Source organism: Dunckerocampus dactyliophorus, chromosome 21, assembly GCF_027744805.1.
Source record: "Dunckerocampus dactyliophorus isolate RoL2022-P2 chromosome 21, RoL_Ddac_1.1, whole genome shotgun sequence".
Taxonomy (NCBI): domain Eukaryota; kingdom Metazoa; phylum Chordata; class Actinopteri; order Syngnathiformes; family Syngnathidae; genus Dunckerocampus; species Dunckerocampus dactyliophorus.
In genome coordinates, this window is record NC_072839.1 from 6,913,930 (window position 1) to 6,929,895 (window position 15,966).

General features: G+C 42.8%; 1 protein-coding gene across 2 annotated transcripts; it reads right to left on the minus strand.

Moving 5' to 3' along the window:
* Window positions 1-7,857: 7,857 nt before the first annotated feature.
* Window positions 7,858-15,714, minus strand: LOC129174118 (leucine-rich repeat-containing protein 19-like). 2 transcript variants are annotated; one of them, XM_054765739.1, is made up of 7 exons: window positions 14,155-15,714; window positions 12,971-13,055; window positions 12,277-12,477; window positions 11,974-12,085; window positions 11,071-11,158; window positions 8,904-9,107; window positions 7,858-8,832 (listed from the first exon to the last, which is right to left on the minus strand). In XM_054765739.1, the coding sequence occupies exons 2-7, from the start codon at window positions 12,979-12,981 to the stop codon at window positions 8,531-8,533; spliced, it is 918 nt and encodes a 305-aa protein (XP_054621714.1). In that variant the 5' UTR covers window positions 12,982-13,055; window positions 14,155-15,714; the 3' UTR covers window positions 7,858-8,530. The 2 variants fall into 2 exon arrangements, with proteins under 2 accessions (XP_054621714.1, XP_054621713.1); XM_054765738.1 differs by having other exon boundaries at window positions 12,277-12,524.
* Between the last annotated feature and the right edge of the window lie 252 nt (window positions 15,715-15,966).

Genomic DNA, 15,966 nt, shown 5'->3' on the forward strand with positions numbered 1-15,966 from the left:
CCCTAATACTATCACCATTATAGAGGCCCAAGCCAAGCTGTCCATTATGTATTTCTGAAGGAGTGACGCTGTCCATGGTGCTGAAGTCTTTCCCACATTGGACCTCAACAAGGCCTACTATTTACTATGTGGAAGAGCCAAGACGGCATTCAACACACCCTTGGGGCATTACAAATATTGTACACCCTCACTGTTCAATCACATTACAGTTGAATCATTAATGTTGATGCACCTCTGACTGGCTGACTGAGGTCGATATAATCGAAACGCAACTGAAACTCGACATCGCAGCGTGACTACAATGACAATAAAGCATGGTTGCAGGGACAGCGGAAGCATGGTTTCTCAAAACTCTCAAGGCAAGGGAGGTCTCAAGGTGTGTGAGGTTGCTGGCCGCATAATAGCACCTTACTGATTCACAAGTGCTCGACAAAGCACACAAGCTTCACTCACTCTTGCGTGGCAAGGCGAGGCTGTTTATTTATAGAGCACAATTCATACAGACGGTAATTCAAAGTGCTTTAGAGGAAATCATTATATAGAATTCCATAAAACAAAAAAATGAAGAGTGCAGATAAATACTTTCAGATGTGAAATGCAGAGTTGAACACAAGTGTTTTGCCATAGTTGGAAGATTGTCACACATCTTCTGGAAGACTGTTCCAGATTTTGGCAGCATAAAACTGAAACGCAGCCCCACCGTGTTCAGTCTGAACTCTGGGTACCCGCTGGAGACCAACATGTCAGAGATGCACTTACACTTGTACACACGCAGAGCTATTTTAAAGTCTATTTTCTGAGTGACAGGAAGCCAGTGCAGAGACCTGAGTACTGGACTAGTGGTCAAATTTCCCGGTTCTAGTCAGGACTCGAGCAGCAGCATTCTGGATGTACTGCAGCTGTTTTACAGCTCGCTTAGAGAGCCCGGTGAGAAGGCCGTTACAGTAGTCTCGCCTCGACAAAGCCATCAAGCTTCCCTAACTCGCGAATACTCGACAAGAGTCACTGACTCACGTGTGCTCCACAAAATGCTCAAGCTTCACTGACTCGCGAGTGCTCCGCAAAGCCTGCAAGCTACTCTGACTCACGAGTGCTCCACAAAGCGCACAAGCTTCACTGACTCAACGAGTGCTCAACAAAGCCATCAAGCTTCACTGACTCACGAGTGCTCGACAAAGCCTGCGGACTCACAGTGCTCGACAAAGCAATCAAGCTTTACTGATTCACGAGTGCTGGACAAGATTGACTGATCACGAGTGCTCGACAAAGCCTGCGAGCTACTCTGACTCACAAGTGCTGGATAAACTGCACGAGATTCACTGACTCACGAGTGCGCGACAAAACCTGCGGACTCACAGTGCAAAGCAATCAAGCTTTACTGATTCACGAGTGCTGGACAAGATTGACCGATCACGAGTGCTCGAGAAAGCCCACAAGCTCCGCTGACTCACGAGTGCCCGACAAAGCGCACAAGCTTCAACGACTCACAAGTGCTCAACATAACCGTCAAACTTTACTGACTCACGCGTGCTCGACGAAGCGCACAAGCTTCACTGGCTCACGAGTGCTCAGGTGGGTGGTTGGCATGACAAACCTCAACGCGGCACAGCCATACAAGACCAACGGGATGCAACAACGGCGAGTCGGAAGCGATCTCTCCAGTTAAAACTTGTTTTCAGGATGAAAGTACGAACACCGCTTAAAAAAGGCAAAAACATACATCCCAAGTGTACATTATGTCCCAGAGTAACGCATTTGGCGGCGCCTAATCTCATCTAACATCTCTCTATGGCACTACAAAGATAAATAATCTTACTGTAATGTTGCCGTTTGCCGTGCAACCCTAATTTATTAGAATTGTGCAGTATCGTTCTGCCTATTTTCATTTAGTTTTTGATTTTTTGAATTGCAAAAATGGGCATTCTGGTGCGACACCTTACAAAGCCACTCCAAAACAAAGACTGTGCAGTCTTAACGTTGTCAAGTAGAGCCACACAATGTTTGATGTTTGTTCCTACAGACAGGCCGCCGCAGTGCTGCTTTTGATTTTGCTGAATGCTATGCAGGCTTTTTATTATAATTTTGCAACGTTTCCATACATACAGGTGCATCTCAATGGATTCAATTGCAGTTCAATTTGCATCTCAATGCATTCAATTGCAGTTCAATTCTAAATTATTACAGTATATTCTATAAATTCACTACACAGAGTAAACATATTTCAAGAATGGAAAACGTAAACACATGAAACAAATTTTGCACAATATTGCAATTTATTGAGATACTGAATTTTAAGGTTGAAGGCCCGATAGTAATATTTTCCGGGCTTAAATATTATATATTAATTACTATTATTATTGCTCTATGGTATTTTGCAGTTTTTACCCATAGCTCACGTTCCCTATTAGTGGGGTTTCACAGTATATTAATAATAATGTGTTCCATTTTTGTTGTTTTTATAATTGATCCATCATCCAGAGACTACCGGTGCAAACCAACTCTGACTTGCAGAACAGACATCGTTTATTTCGTTAAAATATTAATATTACATTTATATTATATCGCACTGTTGATTTGTTTGGGTAAAATAGGGCGCGTAATATAAAACGAAAAAATGACAACGCTGCCGGCTTTTATGATGAACTGTTTTCACGTCAACTCGGGCGTCCACGTTCCATTACTTGTGTTGAATGACAACAAAAATTCGCATTGTTTTGCTCGTACTTTCGGTGTAATTTTGTTACAGGTTAAATAATTGAGCTGTTGTCGTAATCGCCGTGACTTTCTGATGAATCCATGTTGCTACACGGAGGCAAAAAGTGTTAGTTGATGTGCCATCCCGTCAGATACTCACATCCATGGGTGGAGGTGGTGTCAGCTGAAGGTTCCCTGCGGAGACTGTGGCCAGGATGCGAAACACACGGGTCGCGTATATGCTTCACGACAACTGGGGTGTTGTTCAAAATGGGCGAAAACAATGTCTGCAATGTATTTGTATAAGAGGGCAGCAAGAACCATCCAATTTCCCTTTCAAGCCGAGCTGTTTATTGCGTCATCGACCCCTTATTATGTCAACAAAGCTCTGAATGCAAAGATTCTTAATACACTTTAAGTTGTACAACAGAAATACTTTGTTTGACGTCACGGGATTTATGCGTCAATGCAAATGATAAACAGGGATGCGGAGTTCAAGACCCTCGGGATGTAACCTTTTCACCTGCGAGGGAGAACACAAGAAATATATTTTGATTTAGCATTTTTTTTTTTTTTTTTTAGCATTTTGACCTACAATGGATTGGTTTTAGCTTCTTTAAAGCACAAAATGTATCAAAACGGCCCCGTGCGTTCGTTTTTTTCGGATGACCGTGACATGACCTGGATGGTGAGATGTGCAAGTCTTGAACGAACCCTTGAAAACTCGAGAGTTTCACACTGATACGGGACTCACTTGTTAACATATTCACACACGCACCCCTACCCCCGCTAGCTAAATGGAAAAAAAAAAAGGAAACCAGGTAGCGTGTCAGGACATGATTAAATGCGGGACAAGTCGAGGTGGGGAGGGGAGTTTTCTGCGCAAGTGATGGGTGACTCGAGTGAATCGAGTACCTGATTCACAACGCGACATGGCCTGGATGTAGAGAGGTGCAAATCTTGAACGAATCCTTAAAAACTTGATTTTATACTGAATCGGGACTCACGGTTACTTGTCTCTGTTAGCTTCTGTTCTCTTCACATACTCACCCCTGCTAGCTAGCTAAATGAAAAAAGAAGCAGGTAGCATGTTAGGATATGATTACAATTTCTTTGCATGCACTCTGTGACGAGCGGCTTGAGTAAATCGTAATTTTAAAATATAATAAGTCTCTGAATTTATTGTCTTTAATAACGTTGTTACACTGAAGCTAACCAGTAATAAAATACTGCTTACCATTAATGCGACTTCTGGTGCCGCATGGTTTTGCATGATACTCTTCATCTTTTTTTCCTCTTCGCAATCTTTATCAAAAGGTTTTGCTCTGCAGGATTAGCTAGCAGACTATTTGATCAAAGGGAAGTTTACTTCTTGACCTCTCAATGACCCCAGATAGGCCACCATCTTATAAAATAAAAATGAACTGATTAAAATGCATTAAAAAGTTTTGACATTTTGAACGTTATTTTTAACACTCTGATTTCTGTAATGTTTTACTTTAAAATGTGAGCAAAAAAATGAAAATGAACACATTTTATCGAGTGAAGAAATGTCTGAAAGCCACATGCTGTAATGAAAAAAGCTCTGTGTGGCCCCCCGAGCCATAGCTTCCCTACCCATGCTCTACAGACAGGGGGGGGCAGCAGCACTTAACTGCTGGCCCGGTACCAGCGGAGAAGACGGTTGCTGTGGTAACATCAACATCCTCTCGTGTGGCTGGCGGCTAGCTTTGTTGTGCTATCCCTCGCCAGACGACCTCTGAACGAAAGACAACCACTTCCGTATTTTTCAATAGAACAATACGACACGAAAGGTTTTTTTTTTTTAATTTTAATATTACATTTTGGATGTCGGCTGCTCACGTGTTTGGAAAGTTCTTTGTACAATAACAGTGGCGTCGTAGACACGACGACGTAGGAGGGGACCACATAAGATAAGTTGTATGCTAGCCGTGTTAGCCTGTTGACAATATGGCATTTATTAGTAATATATTTAATTATACCAACTGATTTTGCATCGACGAAAGCAGGTCATTTAGATACAGTGTCGTAGTTTTTAATAGTTAAAGGTAATAAACACATTCTGGCTGCATTATTAACATTTGTGTCTTATTTCAACCTCGTGTTTATGAATGTGGGCTCTTGGCATTGTTTGCACCTACACGAATTTAACTACTACATTTTCTTTCTAAATACGTTTTTTGTAGCAGGATTTATGGTGGCAGAGGTGGGAAAACATCTAGCAATTGTCTAAACAAACACAATAAAACAAATAAAATGGGGAAATTAAGCAAATTAAAAGCATCGCAACCGTATAAACCCAAGATTCACAAAGTGGGGTACTGCGTGTACCAAGTGTGAATACAAATGCAAAACAATTAGCGCTGAACGCTCACAATTACGAGTGTGCGTGAACGCCTCACGGCGCAAGGAGAACGGAGCAGAAAAGAGGCATCATATGAACAAATAAGTTTGATGATTATTTTGTGCATTAAGAGTGTTTAATCTTGAAGATTTCATTCATATTAGTGTTCCAATCCCCGCATGGCGCAACGGTGAAGACCTGTCTGTCAAGCTTTAGGTTCAGGGTAACCAGCACGGATCCCAGGACGCAGCACAAGGCGAGCTCAGGTAAGATTAATCTCTTTAAGGCAAGCCAAACAGGAACAAAAGGCTACGGTGCGTAAAAAAGGAGCGCCGCAATGGACAAAGGGCACAAAAATGAACCGAAAACAGCCCCGGTTTAACAAGCCGCAGAAGGGATGGCTGAAAGGAAACAGCTGCGCCCGCCTGGTAGCTCCGCCCGACTCAAGGAAGGCCCACGTCTGCAAATAGACACCCCAAAAAGCAGTAGAGTAAGGGTGCCAAATAACAAGAAAACCCAGACAACAGGGTGTTCTTAACTGGAGATCAAGCGTGTTTGCAGTGCATGTGAATTGATACTTTGCATCACAGGTGACTCGAGGATCTTATTGCAAGTTAAAGGCCTCCGTCCAGCATGGGTGGACTTTGAGCCATGCTGGATCAGTAGTCCCCGGGACCGGAAGACCTTCAACAGCTGTTGGACTTCCTCCAGCAGCCATACACATACCGACTGGGGTAAGGCACTGGTTGGGATGTACCCAAATAAGCCCAAAATGTAATTATGCCTTTTATTACTGTATATTATATCATGGCAGAAAACCCTCATGCAATAATTGCTGATTCACAATTCCATGTAAAAGTGTGTATATTTGCATAAGCATCATTTTTCGAATTCAAATCTGCTTTAATTCATTGGTCACGATGCATTTACTAGAGACAAAGTCACTAAGTTGTGAACGCGGATCCCTCCCGCTACGTGTTCTTATTCTCTTGCAGACCGAGAGGTGTGTGAAGAAGCGGAGTTACGATGCACACCGCCACCTACTGCACAGATTTGTAATGACAAGCATCATACACATACAGTCCCATTATAATGTGTTTATGAGTGAGGAAGAAGAACAGGTAGTGCCTATTAGTCTATTTGTGGTGGTCCAAATGTATTTATTTGGAATTTATTGCATTGGAAACACTGTGCACTGACTGTGCACCTAAAAAATTAGGACACCCCTTGGTGTAACTCGCCAACAATTGCCAAATTGGGTCGCCATCTGACACGATGGCCTTCAAAACAAAAGCCTAGCAGCGTTTTGTGTTACTGTATATTAACTGCATGCAGATTTTTGATTTCCTGAGATCCTCGAGTCAACCAAGAGCAGCAAGATGTTTTTTTCCTTCCTTTCTTTCACTACTGATACTGTATATTTTGGACGCTTTGGCTTTGTGGCAAAATGGAAGATTTTCTTTTATTTTTTTAATCTATTTTTGTTGTTTTGGATGTACAAAAGTGGTCACCAACCGTTTTGAGCCCAAGATCCCTGAAACCTGCACAAGCTGCACAACCACATATATTATTAATAATATAATTATTTATATCTATATAAATATATGTATTTATTTTGTTGAAAAGTTTACTCTTATTTTGTAGAAAGTAACATATTTAAAGAATTGCCTTTAATTACAAAGCTTTGTGTTATATTTGGTTGTTGGCATTAACATTTCAGCCTTTTCCCACTGTTCCTTTTGCTCCATTTTTACCATTTTTGCTGGTTTTTATTTTTATTTTATTTTGTTTCTGCTTTGATGCAATGATAAATGAGCCACTGGCCGCAGATGGCCCCCGAGCCGCACTTTGGCCACCCCTACTTTTGTGGCTCTTCGTCGGCTTGTGGCGTCAGCTCTCCGAGCAAACTACAACTCGTTTTGTCGGCTCAGTGTCGTGGGCGAGCGATGATAGTTGGGGAGCGTTACAATATCAGCCCTAGCGAGCCACAGTTTGAATTTGTTTGTTTTTTAGAGGTCAGCGTCTATGGAGTTATATTCGTGCATTAATTTAATATCAACGTGCAATAATTACTGTTGTGGGCTCAGGCAAATCGCTGTGCTCTGTCACTTGCACTCTCTCTCTTTCTTTCGCTTGTCCCTGGCACTTTTTTTTGGTGTGCGTGTGCTGTTATCTCCAGCCAGGCTTTGGGGACGAGGCTCCTGGCTGGAGCCTGCCGGTTTCGTGCCTGGAAGGCAGCAAGGCTCAGTGGTCAAAATGTGTGCCAGTTGGCCACTCTCCGGGAGGGGAATGCACTGATGTAAAAATACATATTGAGTTGTGAAATTGAGTTAAATAATGTTTCTCACCTTTGTTATCTAATTGTTGGCACGCTCAACTTTCTTTGGCCCCATGGCGGGTTGTTTAGCTGTGGCGCTCAATAAAAAAAAAAAGCCCAGACACCGAGGGGGGTATTCTGCGCAGTGAGTTTAGTGGGTTAGCGAGCTGTGTTGAGTGGAAAGCCGGACTTGCGTGTTCAGCGAAGGTAGCTCTCTTTAAAGCAGCTGTATCGCTTAGACTATCAGCTTAAAATGGGCGATGAACGTGCCATTGTTTCGCTGTTTAACTCATTCGGAGATGGCGTCACCATTTACTGAGAACCTACGAGGTTCCCGAAGGGGAAGTGGAGAAAAGCAACATTCCCGGATGATATTTTGTAAGCCCGTCTTACATTACAATATTTGCTGAAGGAATAAACACTCTGAGGCATCAATCAACTGCATTAAAACACTTGTTTAATTAAAAAAAAAAAAATTAAAAGTCGCCACAAAACACGCCACAGGGAAAACACTGCCATCTAGTGGACACAACGAGACAGCAGTTTAGAACGCACGCGGCATGCTGACATTCCAGCGGTCCTTCCTCGCTCTATTGGCGGCGACAGTGTTGCCTTTAGCAGTCATAATCATTTGGGAACACCTCATAACGCTCCATAAGAATTCCGTCCTCTTTTTTTTTTTTTTTGTAATACACACCAGCCGGTATAGCCACATTTTTGTGCGGAAGTAGAATAATATGACGTCAAATGTAAACGCGCACTTGGCACAAAACCAAAAACTGGACTTGACAAAGTAAGTTGATAACCACCGTCGAAGTACCGTTCAATTTTGTGGAGGAGATGATCAAGGAGTACAACTTAATGAAGCAAACTTCATCAATCATCATTCCTCAATCATCCTCAATGGAATGAATATTACAAATAAAGATGATCAAAATGTACATTTCTATCTTTTTATGGAAAATTACGACACTTGTATCTAATTCTGTTCCAGTTGAAGGCCCGGAATGCCAGAGAGGCTGAAAGCACTGACAGCATCTTCACTGAGAGAAGAAAGTAAGTACTTTGTAAAAGTTGAACACACTCCCTGTTTGACTTTCCCTCCTTGCAGACAAGGCGCAGGTCCCAATCCAACGGGTTCTACTGTATTTAGGCTACTCCTCAGTCTTGATGTAAGGATCCTCAAAGTAGTGTGCGTCATCTTCCTCCTGGGCCCCGTGACGGTCAAAGGTGAACGTCTGCTGGTTCACGTATCTTCCGGTCTCTGAGTAGATGCTGGAAGCCGTGCGGCCGTCGTCGTTTTCTTCTTGCCGCAGTTGTCGATGTCGGTAGTTATGGTAGAGCCGATACCACGAGGGGCCTTTGATGGCGCACACAATGAGCATGGACGTAGTCAGCGCCAAGGCCGCAACCCACGCTGCAAACTTCCATGTGTTTCCAGAAGCAGGCCTTTGTTCTATAGGGGGTCAAAGACAGTCTCTAGTTAGGATTTAGACATGCATTGAGTGTAAAATCCACATTTCTCACCGTCATTGACGCTGTCGTCCTGGCTGGAAGTCTGCATCATTCTTGGCAAAGTGGTTCGCACCGGCGACTGTCGAAAGCCACCGGTTGTGTTTGTTGCATCCGCAGTGGAGGAGGGCGGCGAGGTTGGAAAGCACCGAGCTATCGCCTCAAAAAGATCCCGTCCCGCTTGTCCCTCTGGTGAAGCACATTTTGTATTTGGCCCTGCTGTGCGTCCAAATACAAATAATATATATTATTTTTAATGACAAAAACCTGTTTTAAAGCTGCCTAGAGGATTTGAATGACTTGGTGGACATTAGGGCTGCAAGTCACGATTATTTTCTTAGTTGATTAATCTGAAGCTTGCTGTTCAAACAGTTAGTGGTTTGGGACGCAAAATATCAGAAAAGGACCAAAAATGTCGATCACTGTTTTCCAAAGTCAAAGCGCTATTGGAAATGAAAAAGGCTGAAATCAGAGTTTTTTTACGTAAAAAAACCCCCCAAAAAACTACTGATGCTCTGATCGATGATGGGTCACTGATCTGTAGCAGCCGATATCCGTGGAAAATGCCTTTCAATGACGATCGCAGGAACTCGTACTGTAGAGTCTGTAGAGCCTGTAGAGTCAGAATTCCAGCCAGGAATTCTGGGCCCCATGAAGAAAAAAATCACCGTGGGTCCCTCTTTTTGTTTAATAATTAACCATTTCGGAATTGTCCTAACTTTCTTCCCGTATGGCGCTCCTGGCCAATAGCACTTAATCCATGTGATCGGTGTCGGCTGATCTCAATTCCTGGATGATCTGAGTGGGCAGTAAAAAACCCAGATCGGAGCACCCCTATAAAAACCTATTACATACTCGAATACCAGCAGAGTTGTCGATTACTGTCATTTCTGGTGTTTTCCTTTTTTTTTGTAAACTTTGAACCCTACAGCAGCTAATTTATGGCTAAGTTCTAACCTCATCTCCTATCGCTTCATTTAAATACTGTGCCGCTTGCAAGTGAGGAAACGGCAAAAGCCAATCATGAGCTCGAGGTGAACTCACCACGAGCTTGGAGGGGGTCATTTTCTTAATATAACAGTCTGACTCGGGGCGCTACAATGCTGCCTCTGTCCACCACAGGGAGGCTGACATCATTGCAGAGCCCCAGCAGCAATAACCAATGAAATGCTTTAATGGGATGAAATTCATTATGGGACAACATTAAAATAGCTGTTTTTTTTTATTTTAAACTCGTATTGATACTTGCCTTTTATTTCTTACCTAGCTTTTGAATGTCAAGTTGCTGTGTGATGATTTTAGCTTTCTTTCCAAGATGACACCGTGAGTCAGACCGTTATACTGAGTAATGACTTCCTGCGAGTTCCAATGGGTTGACAACCTCGTCGTGGGTTTTTTCATAGCTCATGATTGGCTCCTGTCAAATAAAGAGCTGCCTGGTCCTCACAGACTCGTGGGTGCCACAATATGCCATTTTATGACATGGACATGTGCAGCTCATAGTCTGTTTTTGTCTTTAAATTTAGTGGGTGCGACTTAAAACAACAAAATGAATTTGTCTATTTGTGCTGAATGCCAGTTGACCATTAACTGTTGAATCTGTTCAATCACTACCAATTTGTCCCATCACATTCTTGAAGGGGCCGCACGGTGGTCTAGTGGTTAGCACATTGGCCAATACAGGAACAGCCTGGAGATCGGGAAGACCTGGGTTCGATTCTCCCCTGGGCATTTCTGTGTGGAGTTTGCATGTTCTCCCCGTGTGCGCGTGGGTTTTCTCCGGGTACTCCGGCTTCCTCCCACATTCCCAAAAACATGCAGGTGAGGTTAATTGGCGACTCTAAATTGTCCATAGGTATGAATGTGAGTGTGAATGGTTGTTTGTCTATATGTGCCCTGCGATTGGCTGGCGACCAGTCCAGGGTGTACCCCGCCTGTCGCCCGAAGTCAGCTGGGATAGGCTCCAGCATGCCCCCGCGACCCTACTGAGGATGAAGCGGTATAGAAAATGGATGGATGGATGGACATTCTTGAAGGCTTACCACTTCAAGTCAACATATTCCAAGTGAACGTAAACGTCTTGTAATAGCGGTATTGTTGTCGACGTTTGTAAGTACTACATTTGTCCGCACGTAATGCACTTCAGTGGCTTCTGTTATTATTTTTAGATGAAGGTTATTACCGATCGGCACTCCTGATGCTCTTAATTCTTCAATGTGGGTCAGCAGCGGACAGGTGCAATTCCACGGGTTGCCCTGCAGGTCCACGACCTAACAGGGATGAGAATAGATGAGGATGATGCATTCATGCTTTCAACAGATGGACCTCGGAGGACAAAAATACATTTACTGTCCACTGATCCATATCCTGCCACTACAAATGTCTTACCAGGGGGTCCCCCACCTGTCTATAACCCAGTCACTGTTAACAGTACAGCTTTCTACTTTTCTTTTTTTTAGAGTTAATAGCGCCGTATTTGTTTAAATGTGAGTCTTGTTCTTCTACTGCTGCCTCAATGTGACGCTTACGCCTTAATGTTGCCCCTTGCTGAGCAGAGGAAGTACAGCTTTTAGTGGACCGCCTATTGAGGATCATGCTTGTTGGCTGCGATTGGCTGGCGACCAGTCTGGGGTGTACCCCGACCCCACCTGTCGCCTGAAGTCAGCTGGGATAGGCTCCAGCATGCCCCCGCGACCCTAAAGAGGAGAATCGGTATAGAAGATGGATGGATGGGATTGGTATACTGGACTCAGGTTGTGAAAGCAATGCTTTGTTGTAATTTCACAATAAAACGACCACAAAGTAAGAAATTGCGTCGTCGGTCACCATTACATATACCACTTCCTGGTCAGTGGATGATTTCAAAATGTAATGGCTTCTTCCCTGGCCCATGCACCACCCATGTGCAAGATTTGCAGGAACTTAGTTGTTTTTTTTTGTGTAATATTTCCAACTTTATTGCTATTTACTGTTTTACGATGTCATAATGTCCGCTGTGAAAAAGGTCATGAAAACAACCGACTCAAGACTTTTTAACAGCACTGGTACCCGTCTTGGGATCCAAGTACAGCATGTGTGTGCTCACCTGTAGATGATTAAGCCCTCGGAGTAGTTGTGCAGGGAGACTTGTCAGTTGGTTGTAGGACATGTTCACCGCCATGAGGGCATCAAGGCCAGACAAGGCCTCGGGTTCTAGGCTGCAACAAACCCCAAATGTAATCGCAAGGCTTACAGGCACATGTGCTGTATTGAAATTCCATTTTGCTCCGACTGTAATAAGAAGTTGGATAGAATCTTTTCCTCCGTTTGATCGGTACACACTTATGCGTTCCAAAGACTAAGTGTACGGAAGTATGGAAGTGTGGAAATGGAGATGCAGTCTTTTTACTTGTCGATTTGGTTCCTGGACAGCGACAGCACTCTGAGGTGTGGTACAACGGAGAAGTACGCGACGGGTATGCGGGTCACTTTGTTGGCATCCAAGTAGAGCTCCACCAGTTGGGAATAACCGGCCAGGGATAGCCTGTCCCCTTCGGTGAGAGTGATCCGATTCCCCTCCATCAACAGTTTAGTAACGGAGGTGTTGCGGCTGTTAGGAGGGATAGCCGGCAGAAGCTTGTTGGTTAAGTTTTGAACCTGCCAAATGATGCACAGATTGGTAGGTAAGGCAGTGATTCCCAACCACTGGTGTGTCACGAGTGTCAGTTAAAAGCTCTGCCATTAGATGAGCAGGAGGTAACATGAAGACATACAAGTGTCTGGTGGTGTGCCAGACTTTTGTATTTTTCGAATGTAAAATATGTGCCTCGGCTCAATAAGGGTTGGGAAACACTGGTTAGACCACGGAGGCTTTTTCAAACAATTTGAATGTTCTCTTTGTGTTCTCAGGGCATTGAATCGATCGCAACTGAACCGTTCAGGTTGTCTTAGAAGACGTTTCACCTCTCATCCGAGCAGGCTTCATCAGTTCGTGCTCAAAGACTAGATAGGACAGCTGTAGCTCTAGCTCGATTCAGTGCCCTGGGAATTGAATAGGATGTATTTCAGTGCATTAGATGAAACAAGAGTAGAGGCTATCTTACGAGTCCTTCATCAGTCTTGGTCGTTATTGCCACGATGGTGACCAACCACAGCAGCCGGAGTGGTTGCTGGGACGGGCCCATAATTCTGCTTTGACAGGGAAAAGATTAAAAAAAAAGGTTATTGCCATGAGGACAGTGACTATGGCGAACCATAATATCATTTGAACAGAAGTACAAGGTGTTGCGTTAAAATAACATTCAGTGACGGGGTGTTATCGGAATCATCTCTCCCCTGCTGACCGTCCGACATTGTCAGCGTATTACAGTGCTAATCCTTGAGCATCTCCACCTTCCTCGCTATCGGGAACTTTGATGCGGAGGCTGAAAGTGTGAGAAGGAGCGCCATCCTGCTGAAGAATTTACCTTCTCTTGTAATTTGGACGGTAATCGTCAACAAGAATTTAGAGAGAACTCAACGATGGTGGAGCATTTGCCAAGGCCCACAGCTTACAGAAAGGCTGGACAGTGGAAAAGTGACAAATCATTCATTAAATCACCACAAATACTGCAAAATACCTCGTCGGAACCCAAAATTCACCCAGAAAACATGATAGGAGGAACATTATGGCTTGCGGTTTCATTGCGTTGGGGGTGAGCAAGAGATCTGCAGAGTGGCTGGTAACATCAACAGCCTGAAGTATCAAACAATACATGCTGCCCATTAACTTCCAAATTCTTCAGCAGAATGGCGCTCCTTCTCGTACTTCAGCCTCCACGTCAAAGTTCCTGATTGTGAAAAAAAAAATGACTTGGAAGATGAAACCAAAGAATTCTGATGAGGCTGCTTTCTTTGCCATTCCAGATAATTCTATTTATTGGAGTCATTGCTGAGACGTATGGATGGAGTCCTCCAAGCTCATGGTCGTCATACACAATATTCGTTCTCCTTAGCAAGGCACCCTTAATTCATGTTGTGATGTTTGTGTTTTCAAAGGAAAATATCATTTCTGTCGTACATTGTTTTGGCGTGGGGGTCTCTTGTCCAAGCACAATTTGACCTTTTTGTCTCAGTTAAATGCTAAAACTCACTGAATAATACAAGACTTAATTTTGCTATGAATCTAAAGGCTTTTGCCTTGCTGAATCCCATTGAGCAACTAAAAGTGAAGTTGGTATTTATTGCTCCGCGACAAGACTTTCGTCAGGCACTGTATTAAGTATGATAAAAAAAAAAAATCACATACCTTTTTGTTCTGGAAGCAGGACGATTATGAATGAGACTCGTCGCCCCGGGTGCAGCCAGCGTAGCAAAAGACCTTTGGTCCTTGTTGTAAACTCTGAAAGCTGACAGGCAACATTTTTACTGCACTTCAGCAGGTGTTTGTCTTCATTCCACTTTTCCTCCTTTATGTCTCAGTGCAGCTCCCAGCAACGTTAATAAAAGTGGGCTTTACCGCTACCACACCCGACCGTGGTCGTCATCGTATTCAGTGGACATAGAAAGTGAACAAAACCGGTTAAAATATCAAGTAAGGAGAAAAAGTAAAAACGCTGAAATGTTGATGTTAATAACACAAAGTGGAGATGCGGTCTTGGAATAATCTTAGTAGTACATTAGATTGTTTTGGCCTTTTTTAACAAAATAAAAAAAAAGCAAAATGTAGTAGTTAGAGTATAGAAAACCTGTTTACGACCTTGTAAATCCAGTTTTTAACATTAGAGCCTTCTTGACATGAAACAACACCCCTACAGTCACATTCATTTTACCCAATATAGTAGACAGAAAATAAGACATGAGGCATAAATAAGACATAATATAAAGTCAAACTCTTCCTTTTTTACTTACGGTTTCTGTACCGCACTACCCACAGTGGCTATCAACGCAACATTACTGACACCTAGTGACCAGTGTCGAATACTACATATCATTGCAATTTTTGTGTGTCTTCATTTAACCATGTTTCATGCTTGAATATATTTAATTTGGGCAAAACACATACAAGGGAGGGATTACGGAAACTGGGATCAGTAACTAACTGAGTGTGTGTGTCTGTGTGTGTGTGTGTGCGTGCTTAGCTGTTGGAGATCAGGGACAGGACCGGTCAAATCACGGGGGACATCCAACGGTTGGAGCAGGACTAGGAGCAAGCTCAGGGACGTGCAGCACGCGCTGGTCAGCAAGGAGACCGAGGTGTCTCAAACAGCGAGACGGGGGACTGTTGAGCGGTCACGTGACTCACCCAACTTCATTCACAGTGTGTCAGTACGCTTCAATACGTCATTAAGACACATCCTTGCTGTATGTTAGCTGCTGACTGATGTCTGTGCAGGTTTTTTCTTTAACGACAGCGCCAGCCAGCGCTTCCGCTTCCAAGAATGTCAACCGACAAGTGGCCGATGACAACAAGTGCCTCGTAGACATCACAAAGTACACACTCACATAAGACTTGATATATTTCATACATTGTCCTAGAACAGATGTCTTACAGTCTCAAAGTTCACAACTTTTTCTTCTCCTGTCTCTCCATTAGTAATGCCTATCATGGTAATCAGCCAATCATCGCTGCTGTCTTACCAGCTTAATCTACAAGCCATCCAATGAAATAGTTTTCATTTAATAAGTTCCCTGTTTTATTTTTTAGCAATAATTTTACTATCACAATTTTTTTTTTTTTTTTTTTACTCTCACCAGACACGTAAAAAGAAGTATTTTTTCATGATGAAAAGGTTGTGATGTTATTTGGATTGATTAAATGTAGAAAAATGTTTTATTATTCAGTATTTGATCAGCAATAATTGTTCATTGGCACTTTTGGTTTGGGATATTTTTTCACCAAAATGATCCCAATTTAGAAATAGTACACAATATACTTTAGTATAGTATAGTAATGTACTTCTATACATATTATATATATATATATATATATATATATATATATATATATATATATATATATATATTAGTACATACGTACGTACACACACTACGTTTTATTACGTACACACACTACGTTTTATTACTATTATAACTATTCTACATAAACTATATATCATTG

Coding starts and splice junctions, on each gene's coding strand:
- LOC129174118 (XM_054765738.1), bottom strand. CDS start 13,051: ATGGGCCCGTCCCAGCAACCACTCCGGCTGCTGTGGTTGGTCACCATC. Junction 12,525..12,970: donor CCAAGACTGATGAAGGACTC/GTAAGATAGCCT, acceptor ATCATTTGGCAG/GTTCAAAACTTAACCAACAA. Junction 11,159..11,973: donor GAGGGCTTAATCATCTACAG/GTGAGCACACAC, acceptor CATCCCTGTTAG/GTCGTGGACCTGCAGGGCAA.